The following is a 14629-nucleotide window of genomic DNA, read 5'->3' as shown; positions in this document are numbered from 1 at the left end:
CGAACTACAAATAAAATGGTATCGGACTCTTCAGTTGATTTTACAGCTCAAATGAAGCAGGCGATACCGAGAAACACACAAACATACAAGAGAAAGTGGTATCGAACACTTCAGTTTACATCACCTCGAATGAAGCATGCCATTTGAGCGTACGCATATCCGTTTAGCAATACCATCGCCCACTATTAGCGGGCGAAGGCACTATATGCTTGTCGAACTGGCTGTCAGCGATTCATTTGTCGAGAACAGTTGCCGCAGCTTCGAAATTCTCGAAACAGTCAATGACATCGATTTTCCCACCAAAAACTGCACTGGTATCGTTCGTATTGCAATTACCAACACGAAAAAATGAAATAAATAATTTACGTCCGTGAAATAAATCTTTGGCACTTTTCCAAGTTCTCAACATCGTAAAAAAAATACTTTGTCGACGAAAAAGTTTAGGGGTACGCATCCCCAGCGTTCCCCCAGAAAAACAGCACTGGTATACAACGTACGTCGAGGCTGTTTGACGTATTCTGGCCGTGTGCGGTAGTACGAGGAGCCTTTGAAAAGTCCGTGCAAAAATAAAAACTACTTACGTGTTTGGGATAAACCTTTTTTATTTTTCGACATAGTCTCCTTTTAGACTTATACACTTCGTCCAACGCTGTTCTAATTTGTTGAACCCTTCCGAATAATAGGAATTGCCCAAGTCTTCAAAATAGCTATTAGCTGCAACAATCACCTCCTCGTTTCAATAAAATCCTTGTCCCGCCAGCCATTTCTTCAAATTGGAGAACAAATAGTAGTCCGAGGGAGCTAAATCTGGAGACTAGGGGGGATGTGAAACGAGTTGGAATCCTATTTCCTTTAATTTTGCGAACTGTTGAGGTGTGTGCTGGTGCATTGTCGCAATGAAAAAGTACTTTTTGCGGTCCAATCGCCGGCGTTTTTCTTGCAGCTCGGTTTTCAAACGGTCCAATAATGATGAATAATATGCACCTGTAATAGTTTTACCCTTTTCCAGATAGTCGATGAGGATTATCCCTTGCGAATCCTAAAAGACAGCCGCCACAAACTTTCCAGCCGAAGGAATAGTCTTCACCTTTTTTGGTGCAGATTCTTCCTGGATAACCCATTGTTTAGGTTGTTGTTTGGTCTCAGGTGTATAATAATGTATCCATGTTTCATCCACAGTGACAAAACGACGCTTAAAGTCCTGCGGATTCTTCCTGAACAGCTGCAAACAATACTTGCAACACTTCACACGATTCCGTTTCAGCGTCAAGCGTGAGCAATCGCGGAACCCATGTTGCGGATAGCTTTCTCATGACTAAATGTTTATTCAAGATATTGTGTACCCGTTCGTTCGAGATGCCCACAGCGCTAGCAATCTCACGCACGTTAACTCTCCTGTCGTCCATCACCATATCATGGATTTTATCAATGATTTCTGAAGTCGTAACCTCCACAGGGCTTCCAGAACGCTCAGCATCGCTTGTGCCCACATGGCCAATCCAAAAATTTTGAAACCACTTATAAACTATTCTAGTCGAATGTGCAGAGTCACCGTAATGTTTATCAAGCTTCTCTTTAGTCTCCCGAGGAATTTTGGCTTTCTTGAAGTAATGTTTAACCCTCACACGAAATTCTTTTACGTCCATTTTTTGACAGTCACTCAACTTCCTTGATTCATACGAATTCCAAACACAAAGAAATAGACCAATATGGCTGAAACTTGGTGTGCGTTCTTTCCAAAGATGCTACTAACTAAACATGACCTCAATACGCGCCGGTGGTGCCATCTCTTGGACTTTGCACGGACTTTTCAAAAGTCCCTGAACTCTGGCAACGTATTTGAAGTGATCTCTCAGGTTATTATCGGCGTTCCTCAAATTGGAGGATTGTGAACTTTGTCATAGACGAAAGTTCATTGGAAGAATTCACACACTGTTTCACATCTTGTATTTGCCTATTGACGTTTCCAGATAAATAAAATGACATCTCATGATTCATAATCATTCCTTGTGATACACTCTTATTCAGTCACTTATAACTCATGATGAAAGGATACCTAATTACTGGAGCTTTAATTTCCAGTTCATCAGTCTCATTTTGCGCGGCATTCAAAGTAATTGCTTTGACAGAAATTTCCTCACTGTTTGGATGTTAGTGCCTGTAACTCTTTACTGACTTTCCTCATTGCTTCGTGAGGGCTGCAGAGGAACAGAGTATACCTACACCTACATTTGGCTCAGCCCTTGCGTCCATTCTCATATTATAGAAGCTTCATTTGTCTCGTAAATGTTTGTACGTCCATCGATATTACTAACTCAGGAGAAGCACTACCTCTAGATATCTATCAGCCCATAGAATAACAATAATACTATCAGTTCGGGCATATGAAAGCACATTCCTGCTAAGATCGGTCGGTAAGACACCACGTTTCTCAAACTACAATATAAAGAAAGGAAGTTTAGGATTTCATGTCCATCAGAAGACGGTACGAAGCTCTAGATTTCACCTGGAAAGAATGGCGAAGAAAATCGCCAAAGTCATTAAAAAGAAAAAAAAATGCCGTCAAACATTCCCATTAATGTATTTAGGGGAACAAAGGAAAACCTAAATCATGTAGTTGGAACTGGGACGTAAACCACACTACTTCCACTCACGAATCCCGTCTCTTAAACACCGCATCACATCACGCTGCTACAGCATACACCTTCCTTACCACATAGAGAGAGCAGGAATGTGCTTTCATATGCCCGAACAGATAGTATTGTTGTTATTCTATGGGCTGATAGATATCTAGAGGTAGTGCTTCTCCTGAGAGATGGTGAGTTCACGTGCTTAAGTTCTAGTGGCTCTGAGCACTACGGGACTTAACTTCCGTGGTCATCAGTCCCCTAGAACTTAGAACTACTTAAACCTAACTAACCTAAGGACATCACACACATCCATGCCCGAGGCAGGATTCGAACCTGCGACCATAGCAGTCGCGCGGTTCCGGACTGAGTGACTAGAACCGCTCGGTCACCGCGGCCGACCGTGCCTAAGTGTAATGTCAGCGAAGATAGATGTAAAGTCATGTAATAATTTTAAATTACCCTGTATCTTTGTTTCCAGTAAGAAGAATGGAATTCTCATGTATAAAACAGATACAAATTTATGATTACTTTACAAGTGAGATAGCGTGTTGAATATTTGACGTTAAGCATATAAGAGAGAAAAAGTTCAGAAAAGGTTTGAAATTACACTCGAAGTTTATTGGAAGTCGCCAGTTGCTTTCATTATCAAACACTGGATGAGTATTATCTGGGTAATTTGCGTTTCGTTTCAAGCAAAGGCTAGTTTTTCTCTCGTCTCAGTGTTCATGGCTCATATCCTGAACTGTGCATTTTACAATGGTATAATTCTGCGGTTACAATGTGTGGTATGTATGGACGCTATCTGCAAAAGTGTTGCGAGTAGAGTTAGTAATAAAGAAGCAGTAAATTAAAACATCATGCCTCATGCGGCAGTTTTATTACATGAACAGCGATAATGTAGTGAGGGATGAACTTTTTTTTCCTTTTATCATTTTGTGAGGGGGGGGGGGGGGGGGTTTGCCAGGTGCCAGCAAAAAGAAGTTTCGTAAGGGTTTGAAATTATGTATGATGTTTACCGAAAATCTCTAAGTGCTCTGATTCCGTAATACTGGATGAGTATAGTCTAGGTATTTGCACGCTGTGAGTTACGCTGCCACAGGTCATACACTGAGATGACAAAAGTTGTGAGGTACCTCCTAACATCGTGTCGGTTCTCCTTTTGCCCGATATAGTCCAGCAACTCGACGTGGCATGGACTCAACAAGTCGTTGGAAGAAATCCTTTGCAGGGATCTCTCTATAGCCGTCCATAATTCCGAAAATGTTGTCGGTGCGGTGCAGGATTTTGTACACGAACTGACCTCTCGATTATGTTCCATAAATGTTCGATGGGATTCATGTCGGGTGATCTAGGTGGTCATGTAGTTCGTCCGAATTGTCCAGAGTGTACTTCAAACCAATCGTGGACAACTGTGGCCCGGTGACACGGCGCATTGTCGGCCATAAAAATTCCATCCTTGGTTGGTAACATGAAGTCCGAATGGCTGCAAATGGTCTCCAAGTAGCTGAACATAGCTATTGCCAATCAGTGGTCGATTCAGCTGGATCGGAGGACCCAGTCCATTTGAACACAGCTCACACCCTTATGGAGCCACCACCAGCGTGCACAATGCATTACTGACAACTTGAAAACGGGGCTCATCTCACCAGGCTACGGTTTTCCAGTAGTTAGGATCCAACGGTTATGGTCACGAATCCAGGAGAGGCGCTGAAGGTGATGTGCTTTTAGCAGAGGCACTCGCATCGGTCGTCTGCTACCATAGTCCATTAACACTAAGTTTCGCCGCACTTTCATAACGGATGCATTCGTCATACGCCCACATTAATTTGGGCGGTCATTTCAGACATTGTTCCTTGTCTGTTAGCCTGTTGGCACTGTCAACTCTAAATAAAACGCCGCTGCTCTTGGTCTTTAACCCTTTCGTACGCAAAATTATTGAGCAGTTTTTTTTAATGAATGGAGAGCAGATAGTAGTTAACAGATAGGTATATTTATCATACAGAATATCAAATTTGCCACAACTGTGAAAGTCAGGTCACACAACAAGGTGGGAAGTATTCTTCCCACTGCCCTTCGTTGGAGTTAATGACAAAAAAACTTTTTGAATATATGTCATATTTATTTGATAAATTTACTTCTCTTGTTACAATGATTGTTCACAATTACTTGCCATGAAATTTTCTGAAACATGGCAAAGTGGTATTTGACAATATGTACAAACACAGCAATTGCTCTTTTCCGCAGCTTTGGTACTACAATGACGGCACGTCCAGTAGGTTTCTCCTAAAATGGGTTGATGCTCCCATACAGCCACATGACGAAAATCTTCAGGTACTTTACCCCTTTTGGCAGAAAGACAGGTATTTGTCCACGCCTTTTTTTGCGATGAGAAGCCAGCGATCAATTGTCTGGCTAGATCGATCCTGTATGTGAGCTGATCATGCTGTCCACTTTCTCTTTTACTTATTTTCCACAGGACAAAAATGTTCACTGCAGCAACGTCCACCAGAAAATAAAATATTCTGTGCCACCATTTTACAGAACGTCTGCCAATAGCATACCTTTCTCGTAGTTGATCAAATTTATCGACACCACCCATTATTTTGTTGTATTGTGCCACATCTTCAGGACAAGAAATCTCTGTACTAGTACCATCCTTGTTTTTCCTTTTCATTGTGGCTGTTTCTCATGGGTCATGAATTGAGGGCAGGAAAGTGACTGGACGGTTAACATCCATTTTACTTCAGAAATGGCTGCTTTTGTTTCAAACTGGAATTCTCCTCGTTCAAATTTTACATTTTCATTCATAAATTTGGGTAAATCAGAGGTATTTACCTTATACTATAGCTTTGAGGGAAAAAATCATAAAATGCCAACGCAAACAGCACTGAAAGGCTCCTCTACTGAGCAACACTCAGCTATAAAATGCCTCTGCTCGAAGGTACAGCAGAAACGGCGGGAACTTGGAAGTAGTACCCTATACTGTTCACTAGGTTGTAGCATCGTACAGAGGTGGGAACTGTGATTCCCAGGGGACTAGGAGCGAGTTCATTGTAGTGGGAAGCATGTTTGCCACGGCTCACGAAATGGTTAAGTGAAGGCCGTCGCCTACTACGGTGCCTAAAATTTGGTATTCTCGGCACACTCTTAGCTCTGTGGATCTCGAAACACTGAATTCCCTAACGATTTTCGAAATGGAAAATCCCATGCATCTATCTCCAAATTCCATTCCGCGTTCAAAGTCTGTTAATTCCCGTCGTGCTGCCATAATCACGTCGGAAAACTTTTCACATGATTCACTTGACTAGAAATGACAGCTTCGTTATTGCACTGCCGTTTTATACCTCCCGTACGCGATACTATCGTCATGTGCGTATTTGCAGATCGCTATCGCTTGATTTCTCTCAGTGTACACACAGTTTCATAGTAATACTTAATCGTTTAACATAGGATTCTTCTCTCAATGAATAGATCATGACAGCTTTTTAAATTTTTAAATTCGGTCAATAAGTTTTAGGTGATACACCCCGTACACACTTTGCGTGGCGTCTTATTGATTAAGGAAGACAAACTTTTCTTGCAGACACGTGCATGATACACGGAATGATGACGCACTAATTTTCAGCTGCCTTATTGGCTGTACAATGAAAAGTAAGTTTCCCAGTGCCAAGCCAATCACAAAACAGCTAATAATTTACCACACATGTACTTTTCCTATAGTTTTTAACATGTCCCAACAGGTTTCGAGCCGGACGATCATTCTGATATCAGTAATACATCATAATTCTAACCATATCTAAATTTCAAGACTTTAGTGTTAGGATGTTTGTGAGCTGTTTCCTAGGTTCGCTTGTGTTACTTGTGAGCTATTTGTTGCCTAATGGATGACGGACAGATAGATATAGTGTTGGTGACGTTTGCGATTATTTTCTGAAACCTGCATACCATCGCTCGTTTTTCTCTTTCAGACACTTTTTACCACCGGTAATAGTTTTGCAAGACCTTATATATGCCAAGAGTGTAAAATAATTTCGAGAGTTAGAGCGATGTTGTCCACAGGATGACCTTTGTTGCAGTGGCGGCCGCAAAGGCATTCCATTGGCGGTACAAAATACAGTAAATAAAAAAATCACTTATTATTACAACGGCTCTCTTCTTACGCACAGCAAGAGTTTTATATATTACTGGATTTCGAGAGAGAGAGAGAGAGAGAGAGAGAGAGAGAGAGAGAGAGAGAGAAGAGGGGGCGGGTGTTGCTTTAGCTATCTTTTTCTCATGTCTGCATGAGCAATAAAACGTAACAGCACTCCGAAAATCTCTCTCACGCCCACGAAATATGCGCGCGCGCACATATCGACCGCGGGATTATTCACTCCTCAAAGGGAATGTGCAGACACTTTTACGTGACAGTCATAAGTAGAAGGTGTTTTGAAGTTATGGTTGCTCAAGTTGCCGGTATAGATCGCGCCTGAACAGTCTATGCCTGTTCCTTTCTACTGTTTATTGTTTGTCTGTTGTTGTGGTCTTCAGTCCTGAGACTGGTTTGGTGCAGCTTTCCATGCTACTCTATCCTGTGCAAGCTGCTTTATCTCCCAGTACGTACTGCAGCCTGCATCCTTCTGAATCTGCTTAGTGTGTTCATCTCTTGGTCTCCCTCTACGATTTTTACCCTCTACGTTGCCGTCCAATACTAAATTGGTAATCCCTTGATGCCTCAGAAGATGTCCTACCGAACGATCCCTTATTCTAGTCAAGTTATGCCACAAGCTCCTCCCCAATTCTATTCAGTACCTCCTCACGAGTTATGTGATCTACCCATCTAATCTTTAGCATTCTTCTGTAGCACCACATTTCGAAAGCTTCTTCTCTTCTTCTCTAAACTCCAAATTTCTCTTTTTCAGAAACGCTTTCCTTGCCATTGCCAGTCTACATTTTATATCCTCTCTACTTCGACCATCATCAATTATTTTGCTCCCCAAATAGCTAAACTCCATTACTACTTTAAGTGTCTCATTTCCTAATCTAATTCCCTCAGTATCACCCGAGCTAACTCGTATACATTCCATTATCCTCGTTTTAGTTTTGTCGATGTTCATCTTATACCCTCCTCTCAAGACACTGTCCATTCCGTTGAACTGCTCTTCCAAGTCTTTTGCTGTCTCCGACAGAATTACAATGTCATTGGCGAACCGCAAAGTTTTTATTTCTTCTCCATGGATTTTAATTTCTGCTCCTTTGTTTCCTTTACTGCCTGTTCAATACACAGATTCAATAACATCGGGGATAAGCTACAACCCATGCTTCCCTTTCATGCCCCTCGACTCTTATACCTGCCATCTGGCTTCTGTACAAATTTTAAATAGCCTTTCGCTTCCTGTATTTTACCTCTGCCACCTTCAGAATTTAGAAGAGGGTATTCCAGTCAACATTGTCAAAAGATTTCTCTAAGTCTACAAATGCTAAAACATAGGTTTGCCTTTTCTTAATCTAGCTTCTAAGATGACCCGTAGGGTCAGTATCGCCTCACGTGTTCCAACATTTCTACGGAATCCAAACTGATCTTCCCTGAGGTCGGCTTCTACCAGTTTTTCCATTCGTCTGTAAAGAATTCGCGTAAGTATTTTGCAGCCGTGACTTATTAAACTGATAGTTCGGTTATTTTCACATCTGTCAACACCTGCTTTCTTTGGGATTGGAATTATTATATTCTTTTTGAAGTCTGAGGGTATTTCGCCTGTCACATACTCTTTGTTCACCAGATGGTAGAGTTTTGTCTTAGCTGGCTCTCCCAAGGCTGTCAGTAGTTCTAATTGTATGTTGTCTACTCCCTGGGCCTTGTTTCGACTCAGGTCTTTCAGTGCTGTGTCAAACTCTTCACGCAGTATCATATCTCCCATTTCATCTTCATCTACATCCTCTTCCATTTCCATAATATTGCTGTCAAGTACATTGCCCTTGTATAGACCCTCTATATACTCCTTCCACCTTTCTGCTTTCCCTTCTTTGCTTAGAACTGGGTTTCCATCTGAGCTCTTGATATTCATACGAGTGGTTTTCTTTTCTCCAAAGGTCTCTTTAACTTTCCTGTAGGCAGTATCTATCTTACCCCTAGTGAGATAAGCCTCTACATCCTTACATTCGTCCTCTAGCCATTCCTGCTTAGCCATTTTGCACTTCCTGTCGATCTCATTTTGAGACGTTTGTATTCCTTTTTGCGTGCTTCATTTACTGCATTTTTATATTTTTTCCTTTCATCAATTAAATGAAATATTTCTTGTGTTACCCAAGGATTTCTGCTAGCCCTCGCCTTTTTACCTATTTGATCCTGTGCTGCCTTCACTACCTCATCCCTCAAAGCTACCCATTCTTCTTTTACTGTATTTCTTTCCCCCATTCTTATCAGTTGTTCCCTTATGATCTCCCTGAAACTCTGCACAACCTCTAGTTCTTTCAGTTTATCCAGGCCCCATCTCCTTAAATTTCCACCTTTTTGCAGTTTCTTCAGTTTTAATCTACAGTTCATAACCAATAGATTGTGGTTAGAGTCCAGATCCGCCGCTGGAAATATCTTAGAATTTAAAACCTGTTTCCTAAATCTGTGTCTTACCATTATATAATCTATCTGATACCTTCCAGTATCTCCAGGCTTTTTCCATGTATACAACCTTCTTTCATGATTCTTGAACCAAGTGTTAGCTATGATTAAGTTATGCTCTGTGCAAAATTCTACCAGACGGCTTCCTCTTTCATTTCTTAGCCCCACTCCATATTCACCCACTATGTTTCCTTCTCTCCCTTCTCCTACTCTCGAATTCCAGTCACCCATGATTATTAAATTTCCGTCTCCCTTCACTACGTCAATAATTTCTTTTATCTCATCACACATTTCATCAATTTCTTCATCATTTGCAGAACTAGTTGGCATATAAACTTGTACTACTGTAGTAGGCATGGGCTTTGTGTCTATCTAGGCCGCAATAATGCCTTCACTATGCTGTTGGTAGTAGCTTACCCGCACTCCTATTTTTTATTCAATATTAAACCTACTCCTGCGTTACCCCTATTTGATTTTGTATTTATAACCCTGTATTCGCCTGACCAAAAGTCTTGTTCCTCCTGCCACCGAACTTCGCTAATTTCCACTATATCTGAGTTTAACCTATCCATTTCCCCTTTTAAATTTTCTAATCTACCTCCCCGATTAAGGGATCTGACATTCCGTTGTGGTTGCACCTACGGCACGGGTATCTGTATCGCTGAGGCACGCAAGCATGAAAAACTCAAAAGATTATTTACGTGCCGCAGCGACATTTCATGTACTTTCATTTGAACCATATACGCCTAATAACAGTTGTTCCGGTCTTGCACCAGTAAGCAAGTCCCCAAGTAAGATGCAAGGAATACAGAACACAGCATTGTTTTCTTCAGAGCCACAAATACAATGGTTGTTCTAGTAAATTTTCGAATTGAATTACGGCATTAGTTTTTTGTTTGCTGCTGCAGATTCAGATTGGGTAGTGGCCTAACTAGTGTTTTCATCGGAATTTTTCACTGGGAGTCCTGTCGCTAAATGGCGTTTTTTAATAATTCACTTACTTTGCTCATGTTTGTAACTTTCACAGTCAACCGAATTTTCACTTAAAGAAAACACACTGCACATTGCTATACTTCTTAATTGCCGGACCTAACAGCGAACTGAAACATGTTTGGACAGAACGTCATTACACGAACGTGACGAACATAATGAGAAATAATACACTGTTGTTTTGAAAACAGGTGCGCAACACGTGGTGAACACCTTAGCTTTTTGTTCTCCACCGAAGCATGTAGAAACCAACAGCCCGGCCTTTTACACAGCGCTTACGAGCGCAGACGGTGTCGATCTGGAGTAGGTTCCAAGCGTTAGAAAACTTCCCCAACAGCGCGCGCGGCCTAACGTGCCACTTCAAATCAGAGAACACATACAAGGAAACAAAGTTCTATGTGCAATTCGTATAGCTCTGTCTTTCTCTTTCATACAAGTGGTTCCACGGCACAGCGGTATTACCCCAGCCGCCCCTGATATGTTGTATTGACCGTAGCGTATTTTCAGTGTGAGGCAAGGCGGATGTTTGGGTGCAGGCCTCCCAGGCCGGAGCGGCATGACGACTGTAAAACAAGAGACAGAAGTCGAGAAAAAGTTGATGGTAGGGTGGGAGGACGATTTAAAGGTAGGGGCGGGCGAGAGGAGGGGGGGGGGGGGGGGGCAGGCGACGGACAGCGGGAGGCCCTGTGGCGGGCCGCGTCACGCACGTTGTTCCCGTGCGTGTTCAAACCGAGAGGGCAGAGCCGCTAAATATAACCGCGCGGAAGCTCTCGCGGCCAGCCGCCGGGTCGACGCTGCTCAGTCGGCATCGGCAAGGCGCTCCGCCGCGCGTTGCACGCCACCGCTGTCACCTCCATCAGTGCCGATCGCTTGCGTCATCGCCGCCCGACAGCAAGCGACGCCCACGCTCGCGCCGCACCGCCACATTCGAAACGCCTCGACGGACCACTCGCTTTCCGCTTCCGCGACACTGCTCGAACTGCCGGCTGGCGCAAATACACGTGTAACGACGCTGGTCCCTGCTTTCGTAAACGGCGTGGAGACCAGGTTGCTCACTAACCTGGTGCGAAATGCCCCCACGACGCTCGAGTTAGTTTGGATCGGTTTGTGAAGTTCACCCCCCCCCCCCCCCCCTCCCCACCTCCACATTTCACTGGAGGAAAAAGAATTGCGCCAGTCCACACTAACTTGGATCTGCGATCTCATAAGAACACCGCACGCTGAGAAACTGGTACAGCGTGCCCGTGTGCGGACATGTCCGAAGGCACAGTGCGCGCGCATTCGGCTGCGCCAGCGATGTCGCTCAACCGCGCTCGGCGCCTCACCGATGTGCATCGACGCTCTTGCGAAGCCAAACACGACCGAGACCACGACCACGACCGCGACCGTCCCGATGACGACGATGACAGTCTGACAACGAGCAGCGATGACGAAGGCGGCGATCACAGGAAGGCGGAAGGCGACTGGCAGCGACGCAGCATGGGCCCCGACGCCACCGCAGGTTTCGCCCATTGCTCCTCCGCCTACAGCGCGAGGTCACTTCGCACATTCACCGACTATTCCTCTAGACAGAGCTCGACTCATCTAACTCGTATCACCCCAAACATTCACTAAACCGTTTAAAATATCGAAACGAGGCATTAGGCATACAGTAGTATTCAGGGGATAAGTATTTTTACTACACGACGTTCTAGATAGTTATTCAATTATTCTATCATAGTATCGAGGATTGGGTGAGAACTCTGAGACTGTTTCGAAACAGATCGATAAGACAGCCACATTTTCGTTGAATGAAAGAGGTCTTTTGCTACAACTAGTTTCAAATCGAAGCCCATTTTCACGTGGCAACATACATATCTTAAGGAAACCTCATATTTTTCGCATCAAATAAGATGTTCCTTATATATATCAACACCGTGTACAATTTTCGTGCAATGTACCTTGCTAAACATGTTTGTACCCTCCACTGTTTTATAGTTTTCATTAAAAAAAGTACTTTAACCTCATGACAAAACTGTACAATTTGCGTTAGGTGTGGCTACTGCTCTCTGAAGATAGACATGGAGCAGCAAGTTACGGAAGAACAACCCGTTCATTTAACGAAAAGTTTTAGTACCCCGTCTCATTGGCCTACTCTTTTTGTCAATCAAGATATAGAAGTAACCTTCACACTGAAGCTGTTCTCAAGAAAATATGTAAATTTCGTATCCAAAGTCTGCTAACACATCACTGCTCCGATGTATTAGCCTAATGTCCTTGTAAACATGGTCCAACATCGCTGAAACGAAACTGCAGACTACAGCAGCAGAACCTTGACTCCACATGAAGCCGGCTTTTGTTTTCCTTCGAAAAGTCTCGCAAGAAACATTGACCTGCAATATATCATTTTAGTTTTCTTTTTCATGAAATGTCAAATGTCTTTAAAAATGAACCTTGTTACAGTATAATTCATTGTAGGTTCAGTATCGTCGTAGATTAAAAGAAATCTTACAAGTGTTAAATCACACAGGAAAATACTCACCGGCTTCCGTACTACAATATACCCAAACATTTGTTTCGATATCTCTAACGTCTTACGAAATATTGAGGAAGTAATGACGTCGCAACTTGGACGACGGGCATATATAGGCAGTCACGTAGTCATATTGGCGAGGAAAAGCGTACTGATCAAATATTCCTTTCGAAAACACTACTGCGACTTTTAAAAAGGGAATTTCGGCGACAGTGGTAGAAACTCAGCGCACGGTCAATTCAAAGTCGATGTAGTAAAATATCTTTTTCTGGGACTCTTTGAACTTCCCTCCTTTTAACGAAAGAGTACTAGAGTCGAAGTAGTGCACTTCATGTGCACACAAAATGTATTTCACGAGGAAAAAAGCGTATCAGTACCACCTCTCCCACTGCTGCAACATTTATTGATGAAACTTTGAAGAAGATAACAATGATACGTCGTACAGATTGGTTGCAACTAGTTAGAAACCAGATAATTATTCTGCACATTATTATTGGAACTAGCTTTTTATTTCGTATTCCTCTTCGAAAAATCAACATTATAAAGTTTTGTGTGTTGCTGGAAATGAATCGTCCACGTATTAGCCACCTATAATTATCACTTGATATTAACGGGCACAACTCTTTAGTGTTCACTTTGAGAATTCATAGCTAGACTATAGTTGTTTTCACAATGAATGTTTAATTCTAGCAGTGTGTGAGGTGCTGACCAATTTTAATATATTCGGAAGTTTGTTATTTTATTTACGGGTGTTAAACGCAATCGGCCAGTGCGAGTGCAATATTAAAAACATTGATATTAAATCCTCGTCCTTTTTTCAAAGTAGCAATGAAAGTACAAGTACGGCATGCATTTGCACCAGTCAGAGCTCACCACTTTTTGCTTTATTGGACTTTGGTGTTCAAATTGCAAGCATTTCCAACCATCATTGTTCGTGTAATAAATTGCTGTTTCGCTGGAAACACGAAGGAGCAGTTGAAATGCTTGCAAGTTTACTAATCATTAGTTTTTAACGTTTTCATTAGACATTGTCGTGCCTCACCTATTCTTCCAGGCGTACTGTTGAGTGCTTGTTGCACACTCGCGGCTCATATCATTAAACATAGCAGCAACATTGACGTTGTGGGAATTTGTCTTACAAATTAGTGTTTATAATTGGAAAATCGAAGTGTCAAGGCAGGTTTTCCCGCTGGCGCTGAACCCATCACTTCTCATGCATTTTTATCACTTGCTGATTACGATGTTCACTGCATGTAGTCTCTAAGCAAAATGTGTTGCAGATCTTTCATTTATTTTATATAACGATGTTTTTTTTGTTAAGAAGTGGCCTATTATTTTTGAAGCAATTCCGTTAACGAGGCATAGATGCTTTTACTCTTTGGCTGAGACAGCCAGGAACTTAACTGGATCCTTGCCAATATGATGGTTTAAGAAGCTCTCTCGAAGAGTTCTGTCTTGTTTGTGAGTGCACTGATAGTCGTTGCTGGTCAGAACGATGAAGAAGCTTGCATTACCAAAAGGAGGTCTTCATCCAGCCATTTGTGCATTTATGTATACAAAAATGGGTTTGTACCACACCTTTGGTTTTCAGCGTCAACCATTCCAGTGATTCATCGTATTTAAGATATATTTCCATGAAGAATAAGAGAGACATTTGTATTTGGAATTTGACAGTTGTTGCAATTGTGTTACTCGCTTGCACCACGCAACGTTTTTGTTTATGGATTTTTTTTTTCGAGGGGGGGGGGGGGGTGAAGAGGGGGGAGGTGGGCACATCAGTTTATCCACAGTTTGATGCCTGCACCATGTAAACAAAATTTCTTGTTATTTCCCATTATATCGAAAAATGTGTTAATATATTTAATTGCCCTTGTTTTTCTCTGTTTCTATGCTCTAAAGTGT

The 14629-nt window shown here is 42.4% G+C and overlaps 1 protein-coding gene across 18 annotated transcripts in view; it reads left to right on the top strand.

The window, feature by feature from the left end:
• LOC126356275 (liprin-beta-1) overlaps positions 1–14629 on the top strand; it is a 299230-nt gene that overhangs the window by 171881 nt on the left and 112720 nt on the right. For 3 of the 18 annotated variants that reach the window (XM_050007130.1, XM_050007127.1, XM_050007129.1), the window contains exon 1: positions 11012–11716. The exons of 8 other annotated variants lie outside the window; for them this stretch is intronic. In XM_050007130.1, coding sequence (XP_049863087.1) covers positions 11470–11716 — 247 coding nt within the window. In that variant the 5' untranslated portion in view covers positions 11012–11469. Of the gene's footprint in view, positions 1–11011; positions 11751–11778; positions 14535–14629 lie in introns of those variants that run through there. 7 more of the 18 variants (XM_050007128.1, XM_050007126.1, XM_050007132.1 and 4 more) reach the window with 6 other exon arrangements.

This window comes from Schistocerca gregaria, chromosome 3 (assembly GCF_023897955.1).
Source record: "Schistocerca gregaria isolate iqSchGreg1 chromosome 3, iqSchGreg1.2, whole genome shotgun sequence".
NCBI lineage: Eukaryota > Metazoa > Arthropoda > Insecta > Orthoptera > Acrididae > Schistocerca > Schistocerca gregaria.
Note: the sequence above shows the minus strand (reverse complement) of the source record. Positions and strands in the feature narration are given on the sequence as shown.